Consider the following 22,891-nt stretch of genomic DNA (forward strand, 5'->3'; position numbering starts at 1 on the left):
TTTCACAGTACTGTTTAAATCTAGGTCAAACAGCATCAAGATTTTAAGGAAATTACTCCAGTAAATGGGAGAGCCAGTTTCTTTTTTCTTTGAGAACTTCATAGGTGACTATAATTCTGTTTGTTTGTTTTTTTCTTTTTGGTTTTTTTTTTTTTGTTTGTTTGTTTTTTTTTTTTTTTTTTTTTTGTTTTTCAAGACAGGGTTTCTTTGTGTACCTTTGCGCCTTTCCTGGAACTCACTCTATAGCCCAGGCTGGCCTCGAACTCACAGAGATCCACCTGGCTCTGCCTCAGTGCTGGAATTAAAGGCGTAAGCCACGACTGCCGGGCTATAATGTATTTTAATCATACCTACTCCCCCATACCCCTTCAAAGAACTTTTTTAGAATGTTTTTCATTGAGAACTTCACAGATAATTACAATGTATTTGAGCATATCACCCCATTCCTCCTTTATGAAAACAGCAAGCAATTTTATTTACACTCACATTTCTATACAGTATTTGTCAGAATTCATCTCAAAAGCTAATAAATTTCATCACTGACAAAATATTACACACCCAACAATTATAATTGCTTAAAATTTCCTCAGCATTGGAATCTTCAAAATACAGTCTTGGAATCCCCTTACAGATACTCTTAGAGAATAAAGGATATATTCAACGGCAGCAATCAGCTCACCACAACATTTATGCATAAATGAAAATCTACTTTTTAGAATATGCTAATCATAACCAGATTTGCAGTACTTTTTGATTAACCCTAAATGTAGGAATTCAATCTCAGTATACCCCGCAGAGCAAGGGTCCTACCTGTCTACAGAGCGGCCTGGCCCCACGCCAAGTTCTGGACGTGCACTGGGTAAGAGGTAAGACAATCTGTCCATTACCGAGGACGCCACAGGTAAGGCAGCAACATTTTGATTTATTTTCTTAAGTTCATTTACAATGGCACTGGCAATAGACTTCAATACATGATGAGGAAGATGAAATGTAACTGTGGCCCACTGGAAGAAAACAGAAATATGAGCAAAGAGAGAGATACTTCTTCATAGTCTTAACCAAACTCTTACCCTGACCTGATCAATTAAAGAGCTATGTATCCCTAATGTCAATTAAACCATCAGTTTATTGTTTACAGCAAGAATTTGCCATTAAGTCAAAACCTAAATCTTTGATTTAAAAATACCACAGTACAGAGTAGTAAGCCAAATCTCTATCACTAGATGAATAGATAAAACTATGGCATGTGAATGTGTGCACAAGTGCATGCAGAATTGCAAAGCTTTTTAAAAGATGGCAACTCCATCATTCATGACAACATGGATAAAAGTACATTAAATTGCAAATTTAATTGCAATAGGCCTGGAACAAGAAGACAAATATAAATGATCACTTACATGCAAAATTTATACTCTAACCCATCAAACCAAAGAGTAAAATGACAGTTACTAGAGCTGATACAAATAGTATGGGGGTTGAAAAAAAAAAGATGCTTGGCAAAGAAAAGAGTATGGGGATGCTGGTCAAAGGGTACAAAGCAGCAGGAAGCATAGATGTGATGGACTAGCTGGTGATCATCTATTTGGCAACCTGTTTTTTCACTAATGCTATACACAGTATGCTGGCCACGGACAACAACCTACTGTTGATTTTAATATTCTCACCAGGAAGAAATAATAACTGTAAGGTGGTAGAGATATAACATTTCATTTTATTTAATCTCTCTACAATGTATGCATATATCAAAATATCACACTGCATCTCATAAATATTAATGTTTGCTTTGGTTTTTCTTGTGTGTGTGTGTTTTGTTTTGTTAGGTTTTTGTTTTTGTTTTTTTGACAGTCTCTCTCTACAAAAGCCCTGTCCTAACTCACTATATAGACAAAGGCTGGCCAAGAACTCACAGAGATCCACCTCCCTCTGCCTCCCAAGTGCCAGGATTAAGATAATGTCACCATACTCAGCATGTTGAATTTTTTATTTAATTTTGTTTTTGTTTTTAAAGATTTATTTATTATGTACACAGTGTTCTGCTTGCATGTGTGCTTGCAAGTCAGAAGAGGGCACCAGATCTCATTACAGATGGTTGTGAGCCACCATGTAGTTACTGGGAATTGAACTCAAGACCTCTAGACGAACAGTCAGTGCTCTTAACTGTTGAGCCATCTCTCCAGCCCTATTTAATGTTTTTCAAAATAAAAATGTTTGTATGAGTGCAATGGCCAAGCACTTGCCCAGCATAAACAAGGTCCCAGGTTCAATTCCAAGCACCACATAAAAGAAAATTACTGAAACTCCCAACTACGCTGAAAAAGACAACTTAGAACAAAATAGTAACAACTAAAGGTGGTGGAACATACCTATTATTCCAGCACTTACAAGACTGAGGCAGGAGGATCGCCCTGAGTTCCATGAGGTATATGAATTCCAGGCTAGCCTACGCTACAAAATGAGACTGTCTCTCAAAACCCTCTCCTCCACAAAAGAAAATACAATACGATATAGTCCACGAAAATTAAGAACTATTTCATCTTGAATGAACAATGTTAAGCACTAGGTGGGCACTCAAGCCTCCATTAATAAAGAACTTGGACAATTATAGTTACTGGTATATGTGATGATTTAATCCATCTTAGCACAATTATGTCTATGTTGTTTTCATCAAAACCCAGATATAGCAATTCCAAGCATAAGCTTTTTGGTCACCAATATATTAAGTCCCAGCTTAACTCCACCAGCAATAATATCCAATAAATGCTAACACTGTTGAGGCTGGAGATATGGATACAAATTTACAACACCCACATCAGATGGCTCAATGGCCTGTGGCTCAGAATCTAACATTTCTAACCTTTGGGAGCACTGAAACTCATGTGAACACATCCACATGCGTATTCATAATTTTAAAAAATAGTAAAAATAATGCTAAGCGTGATGTGGCACACCCTTAATCTCAGCACTCAGAAGGCAGTGACAGGCAGATCTTTTGTCAATTTGTGGCCATCCTGGTCTACATAGAGAATTCTAGGAGAGCCAGGGCAACAAAGAGAGACCCTGTCTCAAAAAAAAAAAAAAGGTAAAACAAATCTTTTGAAAACTATTAACATTATTTAATATTATTGCTAAACAAGTTACACTAGTGTAAAAACAAAGGCACAAGAGGTGAGGGATACACTGTAATGATTCCAACTATATTTTCCCAGAGAAATAAATCCATATTAATTTCACCTTTTATATTCTACCCCCAGATCACATGAAAACTGTCCCCATTCACTCCAGTACATACTAGGCAAGCTAGCATAATACTACTGAACCTCAGCTCAATGGCTGGGTGCGTGCCTAGTGTGCACAAAGCCTTAGGTTCAATTCCCAGCACCACCAAATGGGGGAGATGACTCAATAGTGAAGGAACTAGCATTGCATGAGAGTTTGGATCCCCAGGAGCCCACATACATGCTGGGTGGGCCTGCCTCTGAGTTCAGTCTGGGGAGGCAGTGAGGAATCTCCAGAGCAAGCTGGCTTGCAATACTAATCATATGGGTGAGATCTGGGTCTGACTGAAACCCTGCTTCAATTTATAAAGTGGAAGGAAGAATGATGGAAAATGATTCCTAATATCAACCACAGACTTCCACATGGGGGTGCATACACGCCACACACACACACACACACACACACACACACACACACACACAAATGGGAAAAAAAAAAACAGAATGAAAATCTCTTACCTAGTCTCTAAACTTAACCTGTTAATATATGAGAAGCCTACTTATTGAAGAGTCTTTAGCACCAAATAAACAAAACAAACAAAAACAAGTAAATCTGACTTCCACTTGAAAAAAGGTTCTACGATAAAATTCCATCTATATATTGTAAATCATACAGTTTGCCCCCCCAAAAGGACTTATGGGCATTCACTACAAGTGACACCCATGGGTTGGAGTGAGGCAATCTCTCAAGGACTTTAAGAAAGCAGCAATGAACTAAACATCCATGTGGTCACTAACATGAGGACTAGTAAACTGCCATGTGTTCAGTGGCTTTCTGGTATAAAAGTATCTCTGAAAGGTGCGGGCCCACCAATCCACACCATAGTAATTTCTCAGGTTCCTGGAGACATAAATGGAAGAGACAGGGCACAAGCACAGGGAGAAATTACACACACTAATGCTGTTCCCACGTGAAGACCATCAGGGCAGGGAAGGCCTGAAAGACCCTGAACATGCCATTCCTCCAAGAGTACTTAATCAAAACAATACTTAGTCCTGAGGAAGTTTCTGAGATTAACAACTAAATTGGAAACTTGAAAAGTAACATGGGCCAGGCGGTGGTGGCACACGCCTTTAATCCCAGCACTCGGGAGGCAGAGCCAGGCGGATCTCTGTGAGTTCAAGGCCAGCCTGGTCTACAGAGTGAGTTCCAGGACAGCCAGGATGACAGAGAAGCCCAGCCTCAAAACAAAGAAAAAGAAAACAAGGAAGTCAAAGGGAAAAGTCTACAAACACTCTCAAGAGCAGAATGAACTACATGTAAATTACATAAGGGCTCAGCAGAGGAAATGAAAAATGAGTCCTCTTTCTCCACAGCCTTTCCAACACTGCTTTACAGATCTATATGTAAGATGCCAGGCAGGAAATGGAAGCTATGCACAGACCCAACCACAGGGATTTCCTCACCAGGACTAACCAGGCCACCAGCTATTTTTCAGGGGGTGAGAGCCAGCTAGCCAGGTTGACTATGCTAGATCAATCAACTCAGCCAGACTGAGAAGCAATCTGTTTCACTGTAACAGATGCATATTGTACCTGTTCAGCTCACGATGCTTCTTCCATAATATATGGTATGGAGAACAACAGAACGTCTTCTGTACCACGTTGGTATTCTAGACTCCACCTCTGACCAAGGAAAGCATTTCAAAGAAGAAAAAGTAAAGTTCCAGCAATGGGCTCTTGCCCATGACATTCACTGTCTTACCATGGTATCCTCCAGAAAGAGGTGGCCTAAGAAAAAAGGTAATCTACAATACAGAGTCACTAATAACTAATACTAACCACAGTACCACCCTGAAAGGTCAGAAGTCTCCAGAGGACTCTAATCATAGGCTCATAACACAAATTAGACACGACAGTGTATTCCAGCATGCAAACTCCTTAACAGAGCTAGTCATAGACTTTTCTTCTTCTCTACACTTTAAGCTCGTTTTGCCACAGAAGAATATTCCACCAAGAACATAATAGTCCTACCAAACTGGCTTCTGAGACTGCTACTTAGCAACTTTAAGCTTCTTCTGCTAAATGAACGGGCAAAGACCAAAAAAGACACTGAAATCTCAACTTTATCATGTACACATATATCTCTCTAGTTAGAACATTTCTAGAGGAAGAGGGCAGGAAGAGCAACAGGACAGAGCTTAGTCTATCACAGCCCCAAACACATTTTAATTCTTACCTTAGCAACTTTATGGTTTGCTGCGGTCTCATGAGATGTATTTTTTAAGCCATCTTTGAGCTGTGTGATGAACAAATCATAACCCTCTGTACTAGAAACATCTACCTTCTCTATGCATGCTGATAAGAGCTGCTGTGCCTGATAATAAAAACAAAACAAAACAAAACAAAAAAATTAAACACAAACACAATAAAACAATCAGATTTTCCTTCAGCTAATTCATGATGGTTTTAACTAAACAAAACTTAACCTTACAATTAATTTTATATAAACCTAGTTAACCATTTAGATGAGGTAAAGGAATGCATTCAGTGTAGTAGCCTGAGGGTAATATAGCAATACAATAATTACCATAAATTAAACAAAAATAAATAAATATGCTGAAACTATGAGCAAAAGTGAAACATCAAGTCAACTTTTAAACATAAATACAAGATTCTTCAATAAGTATAAAGTGCTCACAATACACAAAGCCATTCAACAAGTAGTATGAAAACCCTCATCAATGCTATCCATAAAGTAAAAATTAAAGTCAGTGTGTTGCCTCAAACTATAAACCCAGGACTCAAGAGGTAGAGGCAACCAGGACTACAAATGAGCCTCTATCTCAAAACAAAAACTAAGTAGAGAGCAAAGTATGATGGCACATGCATTTAAGAGGTTGGAGGCAGATGGATCAGGAATTAAGTCTTTTTTTTTTTTTTTTGGTTTTGTTGTTGTAGTTGTTGTTGTTTTTCGAGACAGAGTTTATCTGTGTAGCTTTTGGTGCCTGTCCTGGATTCACTCTGTAGACCAGGCTGGCCTCGAACTCACAGAGATCCGCCTGCCTCTGCCTCCTAAGTGCTGGGACTAAAGGCAGGTGCCACGACCGCCGGGCCTAAAAGTCATTCTTGACTAGAGTAAGCTGGAAGTCAGCCTAGGTTACATTAGACGCTGTCTCCAAAATTTCTAATTTCTTTCTCAAGCTTGGTATGCCACGTAACTAAACTGTGGCCAACAAAGTGACTATGAAAAGGGTTTGGAAGGGATGAAAAGGAAGAAGAGCAGAAGAGAGAGGAAAAGGTGGGGAGAGAGGGGTTCTAGGGAGAAGAAGAGACAGCCAGAATCAACACAGGTGAAAGAGAAAAGAGGAGAGGGAGTGTGAGGATAAAGAAAAGATGTGGTAGGCTAGTCTCCTATGACTTGGAAATGACGGGACTTGGAGCAACTGTCTACAATTCACCAGCTAAGCTAAGTGTTGAGGCTGGCAGAGAGGGCCCTATATCTAGCACTGGGCTGTTACTACCCATAAGGCATCTTGTTTGTTAATTCACTGTATTTTGGAGTCTTGTTACAGTTGCTTATCCTGTGCTAAGAACAGTTCACACCTGAAGCACTCTTTCAACAAACACCAATTAATTATGCAGAGAAAGGTAAGTATTTAAAAGTGTGGTTCATGATTCAGTCTTTGTTTTTATGGGACTATACAATGTCCTTTAAGCACAACTTAGGAACAATGTCCTAAAGGACAACTTAACTTCACTTGACACCCAAAGGTCAGAGGTTACCTTGTACAGAGGTACAGAGTGTACTTGTATCTACTTACCTCTGTGACAGGAAGTTCAAGCTGAACCACATCATCCTGCTTTGAAACTGGAGTTTGCAGAGCAGTGTCTAACAACAAGATTCCATTAAGGTCCTTCCTACAACCTACTGCGTAATCATCCACAAATATAACTTTATCCACAGCAGAAATATACTGACATTTCACCTGTCCACCCGGTTTAGCTGTTAAAAGAACAAAAATTCAACAATTAAGATTTTAAGACCAACAGCCTACTAAAAATATATGTTTACATATCAACTAAATGTGACACACAATTCTGATTGAGATGCTGAACTGGAAAGAAGTCTATTAAAACCATGATTAGTAGCTAGGGCAGTGGTGGCTCATGCCTTTAATCCCAGCACTCAGGAGGCAGAGCCAGGCGAATCGCTGTAAGTTCGAGGCCAGCCTGGGCTACAGAGCAAGATCCAGGACAGGCACCAAAACTACACAGAGAAACCCTGTCTCAAAAAAAACAAAAAACAAACAAACAAACAAACAAACATGATTAGAGCAGACCAGAGTATGACCTATAAAGCCAGTCTCAACAGAAAACTGATTAAAACTTGGCAGCTACATAGCTGTTGTAAGAGACTGCCTGCCATACAGGGAAGCATGGCAGCAATCCCAGCATACAAGAGACCAAGGCAGAAGCACAAGTTAAGGCGGCATATTCCACAAGACTGAGACACCACACCAAAGGGGGGCGGTGGAGAGGAGTGAGGGAGACCTATGTACATCTACATGAAACAAAAAGTAAATGTGTTAAATACCTTAAAGTAATAGAACTGAGGAAAGGAGCTTTAGGAAAGTTATTTCCACCATACTATTCTTTATTTTTTCCCCTGAGGGAATAGAGGTGGAGACAATGATCTGCATGCACAAATTCAACCAGGTTTCCCAGAATCATTTGTTAGAGAGACTATTCTTAACTCCAAACAATGGATTTGACCCCTTGTCAAAATCATAAACCATTATGTGCAAGGATATACCTCTCAGCTCTTTATCTGTCCAATTATACTTCATGATCACAAGACTAAACTGCACAGCTACAGTAATTAAAACAGTGTGGTACTGAAGAAGGAGACATGGCTCAGTAGTACAGGGCTTGACTAGTATGTATGCACAAGTGCTGGATTGGGTCCTTCGAACTGCATATAAATAAAACAATGTGGTGCTAATGTAAAGACAGACGTAGAACATAACTGGACAGATAAAGAGCCGAGAGGTATATCCTTGCACATAATGGTTTATGATTTTGACAAGGGGTGAAAACCATTGTTTGGAGTTAAGAATAGTCTCTATAACAAATGATTCTGGGAAACAATGGCTCCCCTATTAAGATCAAGTCCAAACTTTTTTATCCATGCTGGGAACAGAACTTTGGACATGCTAGGTAAGCACTGTACCACTGAGCAAAAGAAAACCCCAGCTCAATCCAAACTTTCTTTTTTTAAAGATACAATCTCTGTAGCCCTGGTTATCTTAAAACCTGGCCTCAAATTCAGAGATATGCCTGCCTCTGCCCCTAATTTATGTTCTTGTCCCTGCCTCTCTCTCAGCTTAGACTTACCCGACATAAACACTCAATGTTAACCCCAACACCTTCTTTCTGTTCCTTGAATTCAATGCTATCAGGTTACACCACCCTGTCTCTGCACAATACTTACTATGATGATTTTCTTTTTTTTTTTTTTTTTTCTTTTTTTCTTTTTTTTTTTATGATGATTTTCTTCTTCCCACTGTTTCTGTCAAAACTGACTGCAACAGGGCTGGACTCTGGCTCTGTTGTTAAGAGTATCTGCCTAGCATTCACCAAGTCCTGGGTTTGATCCCCAGCACTACATACAACTAAGAGGGATGGATAAACAAAAACAACTAAATGGAGTGATACACATCTATAAACCCCAAAGGACCAGAAGTTTAAGGTCATTCTTAGCTACCCAGTGAGTTTGAGACCAGCATGGGCTACAAAGAGACTTTAACTCAAATAATAATAATTGTTATGGTAAACTGTAAAAAACTACTATGGCTCTTATATACTATATGGGGTTCTTTGGGTTTTGTTTTGTTTTAGTTCTTGTGGTAATCTGTGGCTATTTGAAAGGTTACGGCAGAGGCAGGCAAATATCTGTGAGCTCAAGGCCAGCCTGATCTACATAGTGAGTTTTAGGACAGCCAGAGCTACATAATAAAACTCTGTATCAAAAAGGGGGGTTTAGTAAGTGTAATATATTTTTGCCATAGGTATTCCATTAAAACGGTATCCTCTCCCCAGTTTTCCACCATAAAAATATAGCTGGGTACACTGAATTCAAGTAAGAACCATTTGTCTTGTTATTCTTTGAGATAAGACTCATTGTATATCTTAAGCAGGCCTCCAACTCAAAATCCTTCTGCCTCAGCCTCCTGAGTGCTGGGATTACAGGTGTGTGCTGCAACACCCAGGTAAAAGCAGTATCTGCATCCTTGAGAGTTACAAACTACCAAGTAATAGATTCTGCATTTCAACTGTTCCAAGTGGAATAAAGAACTTATATATTAGTATGTATTCAGGTGTTTTTGAATAGTGCTAAGGATGGGGAATATTAATTAAATAGCTCAGCTAACCTTTGTCCTTGAATGCATGTGTTCCAGGCTAGCCTGGGCTACACACACACACACACACACACAGAGTAACATGCACATACAGAGAGGAAGAGAGAAAGAGCACCCGAACAACAGTAGCAAACAACTAATACTTAACTGTTGGGCTCTGGAGTCTGAGCTCTTATAATGCCTTCATTAATAAATCTAAAACTACTAAAAGATTAGTATAAATTTTCAGCTAGAACAGCCCATCTTTAAGGATTCAAGAGCTACGAAAACAACCTGGGAGGCAAATTTGAATAACTATACAAAATCTTAAAAGAAGGAGGAGGAAGAGGAGGAGGAGAAGAAGAAGAGGAGGAGGAGGAGGAGAAGACAACGAAAACGAAGACAAGAAAATGAAAGAAATACATAGTGGCTCATGCTAGTATCAGCACTAAAAAAAAAAAAAAAAAAAAAAAAAAAAAAAAAAAAAAAAGCAGGACCCCAAACTCAGGGCCAGATTGCTCTACAAAGAATTCTGGAACAGCCAAGGATACACAGAGACCTTGCCTCAATATAAGGAGGGGAAAAAGGGAAGAAAAGAGAGAAAGACCTTAAATTTTGCTATAATTAACTATAGGTAAGTGTTTTGCTTACAGAAAGGAAAGAACAGAAAGCATTTGACATAAACTAGGTTATCATTTAATATCAGCAAAGTCTATCAAGTGAAACAGCTCAAGTACATACTCCTAATCCAAAAGAAGACTGTGGTTTTGTAAGAATCCAGGTGGTCACAATGAGGAGTAAGCATACTAAGTGTCCTCTTCTTCCCCAGAGCCAGTGTATAGTGCCCACTAGGATAACTGGGAATTAGGATTAAAAACTTAGTATACAAAGGAGTGTCTGAGGTGCAGGAAATGCCTACAGATAATATTCACTTAGCTTTTCTTGAAATTTTAGCTGTTTTGGAAAATTTGCTAATTAAATTAGTTTTCTAGACACAAAAATAAATAAATATACCCAAAAGATACTAAACTATCTTCTAAGGGCTACTGAAATCCCAATTCTACACCATGTTTATTATCTCTTGAAGAATAACTGGATGTAAGAAGACTGCATGTACCAAGTTAGTCAGAAGAACTGTTCTGAATCATCTAAATTTTCCATCACTGGAAAAATTTTTATTTTATTCAAAACAGATTTCCTGAGGACTATATAGGCTCCAAAACTTCGTCACAGAGGCAGCTCTGGGCTCTAACTTTATTTAATCAAAAATTTGTTATTAAGGCTGTAAATAAAGCTCAGTGGATAGAGCATGCAGGAATCTTCAACAGCACAAAAACAGTTTGGTAACCCAAGCCTATAATCCTATCACTCAAGAGGCAGATGTAGGAGAATGAGAAGTTCAAAGTCATCCTCAGCTACATATTGCTCAAGGGCAATCAGGGATACTTGAAACCCTAGTTTTTCAAAAGTAAAAGCGAAATACAGTCAGACATGCATGCATATAGATGGATGGATCATCATCTGAAGCAGTGATTCTCAACCTGTGCATCAAATAACTGTTTCATGGTGGTTGTATATCAAATATTCTGCAAATCAAATATTTACATTATGATTCATAACAGTAGCAAAATGACAGTTATGAATTAGCAATGAAAATAATCTTCTGGTTGGGGATTATAGCCAGGTGGGAAATCCAAGAAAGAGACAGTTAGAAGAAAGGCATAGGCTGAGAAGACACCATCCTACTGCTGTCCAGGGAGCAGCATGGAATGGCACACAGGTAAAGCCATGGAACATGTGGTGACATACAGATTAATAGAAATGAGTACAGTTTAGTTATAAGAGCTAGCTAATAAGAAGCTTGAGTCATAGGCCATGGCCATAGAGTTTGTAATTAATATAAGCCTCTGTGTGATTACTTTATAAGTGGCTGCTAGACTGCAGGTGGGAGAGATTTGTCCCGACCGGCAGAAACGGAGGAACTTCCAGCTACAAGGAACTGTATTAAGGGTCAAAGCCCCAAGATCCAGATGTGCTGGCTCTCTTGGTTCCTGGACCCTGGACGCTGGATGCTGGAGGTAGACCGAACACCGCCAGACTGCGCTACACCTTTCCCAGACCCTGTTGCCTATCCCTTCACTTGAGTTACCCCACAAAATAAAGCTCCTCTTTAACTAAAAAAAATAAAAATTAAAAAATAAAGGGTCAAAGCATTAGGAAGGTTGAGAACCACTGATCTAGAGTAAACTAATCAAATCAAAAATAATCAGGAGTAGAAGTATGATATACATGTATGAAAATGTCAAAATGAAACCCATCAATTTGTACAATGAATATATGCAAATAAAGAAAAAAACAATAATCTGGCTCACAAGATGTCTCAACAGGTAAGATATCTCAACAGGTAAGAGAACATACCAACACAGCTGAGGGCCTAAATTCAATCCCTAGAACCCACACAACAGGACAGGACCAACTCCTACAAATTGTCCTCCAACTGCCACATGTACTGGCACGAGTGTGTTTCTCTCTCTCTCTCTCTCTCTCTCTCTCTCTCTCTCTCTCTCTCACACACACACACACACACACACACACACACACACTCACACAAACAAATGTAAAAAAAATTAATGCTAATAATCAAGAGCAGGGCTTGAGATGTAGATCAGTGGTAGAGCCCTTGCATAGTACGCACAAAGACAAAAGCTGTATGGGAGGGGGGGGTTGCACCCAATCTAAACTACTGAAGCTGGAGTATTGTACAAGAGCACGAAGATCTTTTTGGTTGATTTGGTTTATTTTTGCATTTATTGAGACACAGTTTCTCTGCGTAGTCCTAGCTGTCCTGGAACTCACTCTGTAGACCAGGCTGGCCTCAAACTCACAAGGTCTACCTGCCTGTGCCTCGCAAGTGCTGGGATTAAAGGTGTGTGCCACCATCACCCAATTCAAAGATCTTTTATTTACAAACACTATCCAATTTTCTTTTCTTTTTTCTTTCTTTCTTTTTCTTTTTTAATCAGGGTCTTTCTCTACATAGCCCAGGCTTTCCTTGAGTTCACTATGTAAACCAGGTTGGCCCGAAACTCATAGATACTCCTGCCTCTGCCTCCCAAGCACTAGAAATGTGCCACCATGCCCAGCTAGCACAGTTTTCTCAAAATTCTATCTACCTGATAAAAAGAAAAAGATTCTCGAGGCCAGGCACTGACTAGGTAAAGCAGAGGTAGGCTGATCTCTTTTGAGTTAACACCAGTCAGAGCTCATGAGACCTTTTTCTCCATATACCAAAAGATTCTCAGAATGTTTAGCTACAAGTACTGTGTAGTCCTTCTTTTCACTGTGACACAGGTCTAGAACCCACTCTAGAAATTTAAGAAATCAGACTTCTTTCTATACACTACCATTACTACTGATTAACACACATGAATATCACAATTTACTTATCAATATACACTATATGAACAATGTGTATACATACAGAAGTTATACAACAGCCTTAACCTTGTTCTGATATTTAGCATCACCAATATACTTAAAAAATATTTATCCAGGGGTGAGAAAGATATCTCAGCACTTAGGACCATTTGATACTCTTGCAAGAGTATCAAATTCAAGCCGGGCGGTGGTGGCGCACGCCTTTAATCCCAGCACTCGGGAGGCAGAGCCAGGTGGATCTCTGTGAGTTCGAGGTCAGCCTGGACTATGGAGTGAGTTCCAGGAAAGGTGCAAAGCTACACAGAGAAACCCTGTCTCCAAAAACCAAAAAGAGAGAGAGAGAGAGAGATATCTGGATTCAGTTCCCAGCATCAACATGACAGCTCACAACCATCTGTAACTCTGGTTCCAGTGATTCCAACACCCTCTTATGACCTATTCAGGGACTGCACACACATGGTGCACGTACATTCATTCAGGCAAAACACTCATATACATAAAATAAAAATAAATCTTTCACCAAAAAAGTATTTATTCAGGGCTGGAAATAAAAAAGTTCACTGGTAGAACATTTGCCTACATGTGCAAGGAACCAAGATTTAATCCCCAGTAGGAGGTGAAGGGAAGAGAAAAAATTGGAAAGATATTTATCAAAATATAGATCATAAGGTTACTACATTCATATTTCCATCTACATTTGAGTAACATATATCCTCAATGTCCAAACATTAAGCTAGTGAACATTTTTTTAAATATCAAGAGAAGCATGACAATACTTAAGAGACACAAGAAAATTGGCATTCATTCACTCAGGACCTAATATGTTTGAGGCATTCAGGGTCTGACCACTTAATCGGCACTACCATCTTATTAAATGACAAGGCTAAGAATCAGGATGTTAAGTGAAACCCAGGGCTACCTAACAAATAAAGCAGTCTCCAAACATCCTCAAAAGAGCTTATAAAAATAAAATAAACAAATAAACAAACACATAAACTATACACTGATAGTAGGGGTACTGTTTCAGGGAACAAGAGGAAAATAATCAACTACTGTATGGAAGAACTTCCATACATAACTATATCCTTACAACAAGGCAAAACCTAGATGAACTGTGCAAGATAGTACAAAGTAGTAAATCAGGAAAATAGTTCAAATTTGCAGGTAAGTTTAGAAGATTTAAGGAGTATGAAAAGAAATAAAGCTATTTACAAAAACTGCAAATAAAGTGGGGAGTGCTTTTTTGTGGTGTCTGGTGTTTAAGACTCATTGGTAAGTAGATGATTCTAAGCACTATATAGGCAGAGAGTTTAAGTCCTCACAATTAAAACCATTATTACCACCATCTTGCAAATGAAGAAAATAAAAAGTTAATTTAGTCAAGGTTACAAAGTCAACTAAGCTAAATAATAATAATAATAAAATAAAATAAGGACTTTAACCAAAGCTACTTGTCTCCAGAAACAAGCTACTTCCTATTATGCTAAAGTTCACAAATCAAAACTGGCTAGAAAGGTGCCTACCTAGTGGTGTATGTAGTTTTAGTTTTAAAATTCAGTCATGGTCTGAGGGACACAGCTCAGTGGTGAAATGCTTGTCTAGCATGAGCAGGGGCCTAGGGTCCTGGGCTTATTCTCAGCTGGGAGAAGGGGGCGGGGGACACAAAGTCAGTAAATAAACACAAAAAAGAGGCAACTAAGCAAATGGAATGATGTTGAACACCACAAACCATTATAGAACTGCAAAGTAAAACAAAACTGAGGATGGGTGCTCATTTGATCCCTGCAGTAGGTAGCCAGAGACAGGCAGATAGCTGAATTTGAAGCCAGCCTCATCTACATGGCAGCTCCAGGACAGCCAAGGATACACTTTATCAAAAAAGAAAAAACAAGCTGGGCGGTTAATCCCAGCACTCGGGAGGCAGAGGCAGGCGGATCTCTGTTAGTTTGAGGCCAGCCTGGGCTACCAAGTGAGTTCCAGGAAAGGCGCAAAGCTACACAGAGAAACCCTGTCTCGAAAAAACAAAAAAAAAGAAAGAAAGAGAGAGAGAGAGAGAAGGAAGGAAGGAAGGAAGGAAGGAAGGAAGGAAGGAAGGAAGGAAGGAAGGAAGGAAGGAAGGAAGGAAAGAAAGAAAGAAAGAAAGAAAGAAAGAAAGAAAGAAAGAAAGAAAGAAAGAAAGAAAGAAAGAAAGAAAGAAAGAAAGAACAAGATTGAGCAAGGCCTGATAGGACTTGTGAGGTGGACACATCAGGAGCTCAAAGTCTTCCTAAACTACACAGCTGAGGCCAACCTAGGAACATGAAACCCTTTCTTAGAAAAAAAGAAAAAAGAAAAAGAAACCACCCAGAGAGAGCGCCTGTAAACGGAAGTTTCTGTCCAGTCTGGTCCTGCAACCGTTCAGTCCCAAATAAACACACAGAGGCTTATATTAATTATAAACTGTTTGGCCTATTGCTCAGGTTTATAACTAACTAGCTCTTACGCTTAAATTAACCCATAACTCTTGTCTATGTTTAGTTATGTGGCTTGGTACCTTTTCTCAGTCCAACATTCTCATCTTACTTCCTCTGCCTCTGGCTGGTGACTCCATCTCTGCCTTTCCTCTTCCCAGTCTTCTCCTAGTCTGGTCACCCAGCCTACACTTCCTGCCTGGCTACTGGCCAATCAGCGTTTTATTAAACCAATAGGAGTGACAGATCTTTACAGTGTACAAGAGCATTATCCCACAGCAAGAGCCAGATGTACCTATCAGAATGACCAAAACAGTATCATCACCAAAGGCAGGTCAGAGTGTGAAGCCATGAATGTCATTCTTTGCTGCTGAGAATACAAATGATACAACCATTTGGGGAGACAGTTGACTAGAAAAGTAATAATAGTTTTCCCATCCTATTCAGCAACTAAGCTCCTTAGAATGACCCAAATGAAGTCAGGTGGTGGTGGCACACACCTTTAGTCCCAGCACTCGGGAGGCAGAGCCAGGTGGATCTCTGTGAGTTGTTCAAGGCCAGCCTGGTCTTCAGAGCAAGATCCAGAACAGGCACCAAGGCTACACAGAGAAACCCTTAGCAACTTTTTTGGTAATTCCCAACCCAAATCTTGGAATCTAGCAATATGGTCTTCTGAACATGAACGGAAAGACAAACTGACATCTAGACAACAGAATACCAGTAGATGCTAAAAAAGAAATGTGGCACACAAACTGTAATCCCAGCACTTGAAAGGAGGAGGTAGGAGGATCAATTCAAGGCTAGCCTGGACTACAAAGTGAGTTCAAGGTCAGCCTGGACTAAATGAAGTACAGTCTCAAAAAAGAAATCAGCTATCAAATTATGAAAAAAAAAAAAAAAAAAAAAACATGGAAGTACCTTAAGACCGATGTGAAAAGTCTATATAATGTATGATGCCAACTATAACATTCTGGAAAAAAAGAAAACCATGGAAGCAGTAAAGATTACCAGGTACCAGAGGGGAGATGAAGAGGGATGAATAAAGGAGAGCATAAAACTTTAAGGCAGTGCTACATGAAAGTAGTGAGTTCATGTCATTATGTATGTCTAAACCCACAGATGTCAACACCAAGAGTGAGCTCTAATATAAACTAAGGATGCTGGGTGACTATTTCTTTACAATATTTTCTTTGGATTAGACATGGTGGCACATGCCTCTAATCCCAGCACAGGGGAGGCAGAGGCAGGTGGATCTCTCTAAGTTTGAGGCCAGCCTAGTCCACAAAATGAGTTCCAGGCCTGCCAAAATGACACAGTGAGACCGTCTCAAAAGGAAAAAAAAAAAAAAAAGGCTGGGTGACGGTGGCACACACCTTTAATACCAGCACTCAGGGGGAGGCAGAGCCAGGCAGATCTCTGTGAGTTCGAGGCCAGCATGGTCTACAGAGGGAGATTCAGCACAGACACGAAAAAAATTACATGGAGTAACCCTGTCTCAAAAAAACCAAAGAAATAAAAATAAAATAAAAAATAAAAAGATATGGTCTAGGTCTTAAAACCTGAGTAAGGGCAACGCATGGTAGCTCACATCTATAATCTCAACAATTGGAAAGCCTGGGCTAAAGTTAAGACCCTACCACAAAACAAAACCATACAAAATCCTGAGTAAAATTAAGATAAGTCTAGTTAAACTGGAGGAAAGTGGGTACGTTCCAATAAAGAACAAAGCTACTATAATAAGAAAAACAACTAAATAAGTCCACTTCACAAAACAAAAGAGAGAGACAAAGCTAAAGCTTGGAGAAGAGCTCATGGAAGGCCACTGAGTGTCAATGGATCATCAGCCAAACTCTCTAAAACCTTAACTTTTTAATTGTATATGGATGAATGTATTGCCAACATGAATGTAAGTGTACTACATGTGTATATTGCCCACAGAGGACAAAAAAGAGTATCAGATCCCCTACAAAAACTGGATTTAGAGGTACTTGTAAGCCGCCTAGCTGGGATCTAAACCTGGGTCCTCCAAAATAAGACTCACCTATTGTTAACGTCTAGGCAATCTCTCCAGACCCTAAAATACTTAAAGATAGGGACTCTCTATGTAGCACTGGCTAGCCAGGAACTCACTATGTAGACCAGACTGGCCTCTAATCTCTGCTGCCTGAGGGTTAAAGACATCATACTCAAATCCCCAAAATATTAACTTTGGGGGGGGGGGTTGTTTTGTTTTGTTTTGTTTTGTTTTGTTTTTGAGACAGGGTTTCTCTGTGTAACCCTGGCTGTCCTGCAACTTGCTCTGTAGACCAGGAATATTTCAACTCTTAAATACTCTTAATATTTGCCTAAACCTGTATATCTTGACAACTCTTAATCTAGTAAAATTATATTTATAAACATTTTATATCTGATGCAGATAATTTGAAAACATTGATGGAGAGACAGTTTAAAAATTATCACCACAATCAGGAAGCAGAGGCAGGTGGATCTCTGTGAGTTAGAGACTACCATGGTCTGCTGAGTGAGTTCCAGGACAACCAAGGCTACACAGAGAAACATTGTCTTGGGGGGAAAAAAAAAACTAAAAAGTTATCACCAATTTGAACCCAAACTGAATAAATACATGTAAATCCTACTTTAATTCTTTAACTTCCAATCTACACTAACAAGCTACCTACAACTCTACAAACTGAATCCCATTATTATTGTCACCCAATAAAATTCTCCATGGTTATCCAATTATTTATCCCAATAAAAAAAGACAGCTTTCTCTAGTACAGAAAAGAAGGTAGTTCACTTCCCCTGGATTGAAAAAAGGAGCTATATTAGGACCATGGTCACTAACAGTACCTATTCCCTGGTTACAACTACCTGTTACCCACAAAATACCTACAGATTCCACGTTAAATATGGAATGCAGCATTCCTGCATTCCTGCCCCCATCATCTGAACAGTTACATACAAATAGCCTACACAACCTTGGCTAAGCATTATTCATAAGAAATTTTAGTTCTCATACATAAAATGCTTTAGAATTGACCTACTGTTACTTCCAAACAGTCCTTTTATTCTGTTAGCCCTAACTTCTCTATGAATATTTTTATTTCTCTCTCTCTCTCTCTCTCTCTGTGTGTGTGTGTGTGTGTGTGTGTGTGAGAGAGAGAGAGAGAGAGAGAGAGAGAGAGAGAGAGAGAGAGAGAGAGAGACACTCTGAGATTATTTTCAGGTACCCTCAGATGGAGTTATAGGCAGCTCTAAGCTGCCAGGCACAAGTACTGGGAACCTAATTCAGGTCCTCTGGAAAAGCAGCAAGTGCTCTTAACCACCAAGCCATCTCTCCAGCCCCAAGTACTTATTTTTTTTAAAGATTTATTTATTTATTGTATATACAGTGTTCTGCCTACATATATGCTTGCAAATCAGAAGAGGGCATCAGATGGTTGTGAGCCACCATGTGGTTGCTGGGAATTGAACTCAGGACCTCTGGAAGAGCAGCCAGTGCTCTTAACCACTGAGCCATCTCTTCAGCCCTGTACTTATTTTTTAATCACATACTCAATACTCATGAATGGCTACCTGCAAGTGGTGTTGGTGTATCTATTTTTGCATTCATATTGTATACCTACACCCTTCCTCCTCTATCACTAAGGAGAATGTAACGCAAATTTTTTTTTTTAGTTTTGGTTTTTGGAGACAGGATTTCTGTGTAGTTTTGGAGCCTGTCCTGGAGCTCGTTCTGAAGACCAGGCTGGCCTCAAACTCACAGAGATCCGCCTGGTTCTGCCTCCGGAGTGCTGGGATTAAAGGCGTGCACCACCGCTACCCGGCGAAACACGAATCTTAAAAGGTCTTATTAATTTAAAAAAAAAAAAAATCCCAGAGCCAGATATTGGGGTGAAAGCTGAAAGACCAGAAAAATAGAACAGCCAGCCACGTTATTACCTCTATGAAATCCTCAGCCTCAAGAATGTGAGTTCCTGTTTCCTCAGGCCTTATATACCTTGTTTTGCCCTGCCATCTTACTTCCTGGGATTAAAGGTGTGTATGCTTCCCAAGCAAAGACATGAGATCCCAAGTGTTGGGATTATAGGTATATGCCATACTGTTCCCAGTGTGGTCTTTAACTCAGAGACCCAGACGGACCTGTCTCCAGAGTGACAGGATTAAGGATGTGTGCCATCACTGTCTGGCCTCTATGTCTAATCTAGTGGCTGGCTCTGTCCTCTGATCCCCAGGTAAGTTTTATTGGGGTGCACAATGTATCACCACAGGGGAATATTTCCTTTCTATGTACAACAGATAATACAAAAACATTTTAACAAACCCTGACACACATTATTATTGCGGAACATAGCCTCCAGACACAAAAACATCCCAACTAAACTGTCTATCCGAAATACTTAAATACTTTTGCTAATAAAGCTTTTTGTAGAAATCCTAACATCTGGGCTGGAGAAAAGGCTCATCCTTTTAGAGAGCTTGCGGCTCTTCCAAAGGACCAGAGCTCCATTCTCAACACCCAAATCAAGAGACTGTAACTATAGCTCCAGGGGATCCATACTGTCTTTTACCTCTATGGGTACCTGCACACTCATATCAGCCACTCAAACAGATGCATTCATACACATAAATAAAAATAAAATAAAGAAAAAGCCCAAGCCTGGAGTGGTGGCTCACTCCTTTATTCCAGCACTCTAGGGGCAGATACAGGTGGATCTCCTGAGTTTGAGCCCAGCCAGCTCTACATAGTGATTTCCTGTCCCAAAAGGAAAAAAAGAAAGAGAAATCCTAACATATGTAATAACACCATTTATCCTCAATTAGAAATCATGAAAATATTAGATAATTGGTTAAAAGTATAGACATGTATGAAAGTGATAAAACCAAATTTAAGATAGTATTTGGGAGAGAGGAAGAAAAGTTCAGTGTAATACAACTCAGGAACCAGAGTAAACACCTATTTACATTATCTTATTTCTTATGCCAGGTAGGGGAATACAAGAATGAGTACTTGCAATTAAATCCTTTCCTTCCTTTAAATGAATTTTAAAGGGTTTTTTATTTATTTACTATGTACACAGAAGAGGGTGCTAGATCTCATTACAGATGGCTGTGAGCCACCATGTGGGTGCTGGGAATTGAACTCAGAACCTCTAGAAGATTAGTCGGTGTTCTTAACCTCTGAGCCATCTCTCCAGCCCTTAAATGAATTTTAACGAGTCAACTGTTCATGAACATCTTCTTCTCAGACACAATAACAACCTGTTATATCCAAGTTGCAAGTGAGCATTGCTACATCTGGGCTCCTCCTGTCCTGTCTTTTACCTAAGCCAAGAAAAGGGAAATTTGCAAGCCTCACACCTCAAACTTTCTCTCAGACATCTCTTAAATATATTACAGGTTTACATGCTGTAACTATACATAACCAGTTCTTTCACAAGTCAACAAAAATTGACGTCTCTAATTTCACCTCTGTATCTCTAAATTGCCATTCATTCGTATGCCTTATTACTCACACAATAAGCTTATTCCTGTATGTCTGTGTAAAATAACACAATGGTAGACCACATAACTACTTCCATTTGGCTAAATGCACTTAGATACAGTTTATCTCTGTGCACGAGTTTAAACCCACTAATAAACGGAACTTGTCCATTTTAACCTTTAACATCAAAATTAAGACACCACTTATCCACAAATGAAATAGCATCTCCGTAAATAACTTAGGGCAATCTCAAAACACTCCATTCTGTCCACTGAATGAGCTTTGACCTCATGCATCCTAAAAGTCCTATTCCTGAACCAACGTTTCCACCACCCAGAAGTGAGTCTCACCTCCAAGGTGGAGGCGATTCAGACAAACTTCCAACTACCAATTTCTAACCCTCTATGGTAAAACGAGTTGAAAGGGTCTGAAGTTTCACCTCATCACAAAGGGCCTAGACTTCTTGAACCTGGAAGGGTGGGAGCACAGAGCTGGGGGGCCCGATCTAACCTTCTTTGCACTCTGCCGAGTCCCACAGACGTCCACGCAACAGTTCAGACAGCTGGCCCTCCTCTCCTACATCCCTCTCCCCCCGCCAGCACCCCAACCCACCCCGATCCAGACCCGCAGTCCTCCGGAGGTCCCCGCACCGGCGGGACCTGAGAACAGCGGACCGGACCGCTACTCCCCGGGAAGGGAGGGCTCCACAGCCAGCTCGGAAGCTTCCCGCCCCTTGCCTCCGGCCACCCACCTCTCCCGCCACAGCCCAGTCTACCAGTCCTATCCCTTCTGGTCCAGCCCGGAGCTGGTCCAAAACCTCGTCCAAGAGCCCAGCGAGGGCCCGGCCCTCTCGGGCGCCGACCTCTTGAGGCCTCCTCATCTCTGTCTACAGGGCCAGGCCGGTCCAGGCGCACCAGGCCCGGAAAGCAAGTGGCAGTGCACCCCGCCTCACCGGGCTCTCGCCCCCCGACGCTGGGCTTTCAGAGAGAGAGAGAGTCCGAAGGTCCTCTGCCGTAGCTTCCGGGCCTCCGTGCCATCCCCGGCCCTCCCGCTGCCCGCTGCCCTCCCGAGACCGAGCCCCGGGGTTGGGCGGCTTCCTCGCCCAGCATCCCGACAGCTCGGCTCCGCCCGCGGCCGGCCCAGCCCCCGCCCGGCGTGCCGCGCTCACCGCTGAGCGCCGAGGCCTGAAGGGTGGCCCCGGACGTGCCGTCGATGACTTTGATGGTCCCGCGGCTGGTGACGGCCAGGATGGCGTTGAGCGCCGGGTGGTAGGAGAGGCTGTGCAGCCCGTCGGCGTCGCAGCGCATGCAGCCATCCCGCAGCACCAGCCACTCGGAGACCCCGGCCGCCCCCGCCCCGGCCGCCGCCGTCGCGGCCGTCGCGGCCGCCGCGGCGCTGGAGCAGCTCGGGCCCGAGGCCTCCGCAGCCGCAGCCGCCATCTTCCGGCCTGCGCTCAGCACAATCACACTGGGAAGCGGCTCAGTGACAGTCCCGGGAGGTGCAGCACCACAGCCAGTCACCATCCGGGGCCAGGGGGCAAAGCGGAGCGCGTTAGCCGGAAGTGAAGTCAAGCGCCCGCACGCACGGGGAACGTCGGCCGCCGGGCCGGCCAGGCCGAGCGGGCTGAGAGGCTGACGGGGGAGGGGAGAGAGAGAGGCCGCACCACAGGAGGGGCGGAGCATGCGCGGGAGTGCCCGAAGGGTCGAGCGCGGAGGGAAGCTGATGGGGGGCGGGGGAGGTCCGGGCGAAGGAACGGAGAAGGCGGGGCGGGGCCTGGCGAAGTGGACATGCGCGGAAGAGCTCGCGGGGCCGCCCAGGCGGCTGGCCAGCGAGGGAGGGGGCGGGGCCGGGCCGGACCCCCCCCCCCCGGGTGCGCGGGGCGCCTGCGCGGTAGGGACCGCC

The 22,891-nt window shown here is 41.6% G+C and overlaps 1 protein-coding gene across 12 annotated transcripts in view; it reads right to left on the minus strand.

Annotated features, from left to right (window-relative positions):
• Birc6 (baculoviral IAP repeat containing 6) overlaps positions 1-22,661 on the minus strand; it is a 188,573-nt gene extending 165,912 nt beyond the window's left edge. For 8 of the 12 annotated variants that reach the window (XM_028873544.2, XM_028873527.2, XM_028873515.2 and 5 more), the window contains exons 1-4: positions 22,158-22,628; positions 7,040-7,221; positions 5,455-5,592; positions 811-1,004 (exon numbers count right to left, since the gene is read on the minus strand). In XM_028873544.2, coding sequence (XP_028729377.1) covers positions 811-1,004; positions 5,455-5,592; positions 7,040-7,221; positions 22,158-22,512 — 869 coding nt within the window. In that variant the 5' untranslated portion in view covers positions 22,513-22,628. Of the gene's footprint in view, positions 1-810; positions 1,005-4,811; positions 5,432-5,454; positions 5,593-7,039; positions 7,222-22,157 lie in introns of those variants that run through there. The other 4 variants (XR_003734946.2, XR_005089742.1, XM_028873519.1 and 1 more) reach the window with 3 other exon arrangements.
• Between the last annotated feature and the right edge of the window lie 230 nt (positions 22,662-22,891).

This window comes from Peromyscus leucopus, chromosome 22 (assembly GCF_004664715.2).
Source record: "Peromyscus leucopus breed LL Stock chromosome 22, UCI_PerLeu_2.1, whole genome shotgun sequence".
NCBI lineage: Eukaryota > Metazoa > Chordata > Mammalia > Rodentia > Cricetidae > Peromyscus > Peromyscus leucopus.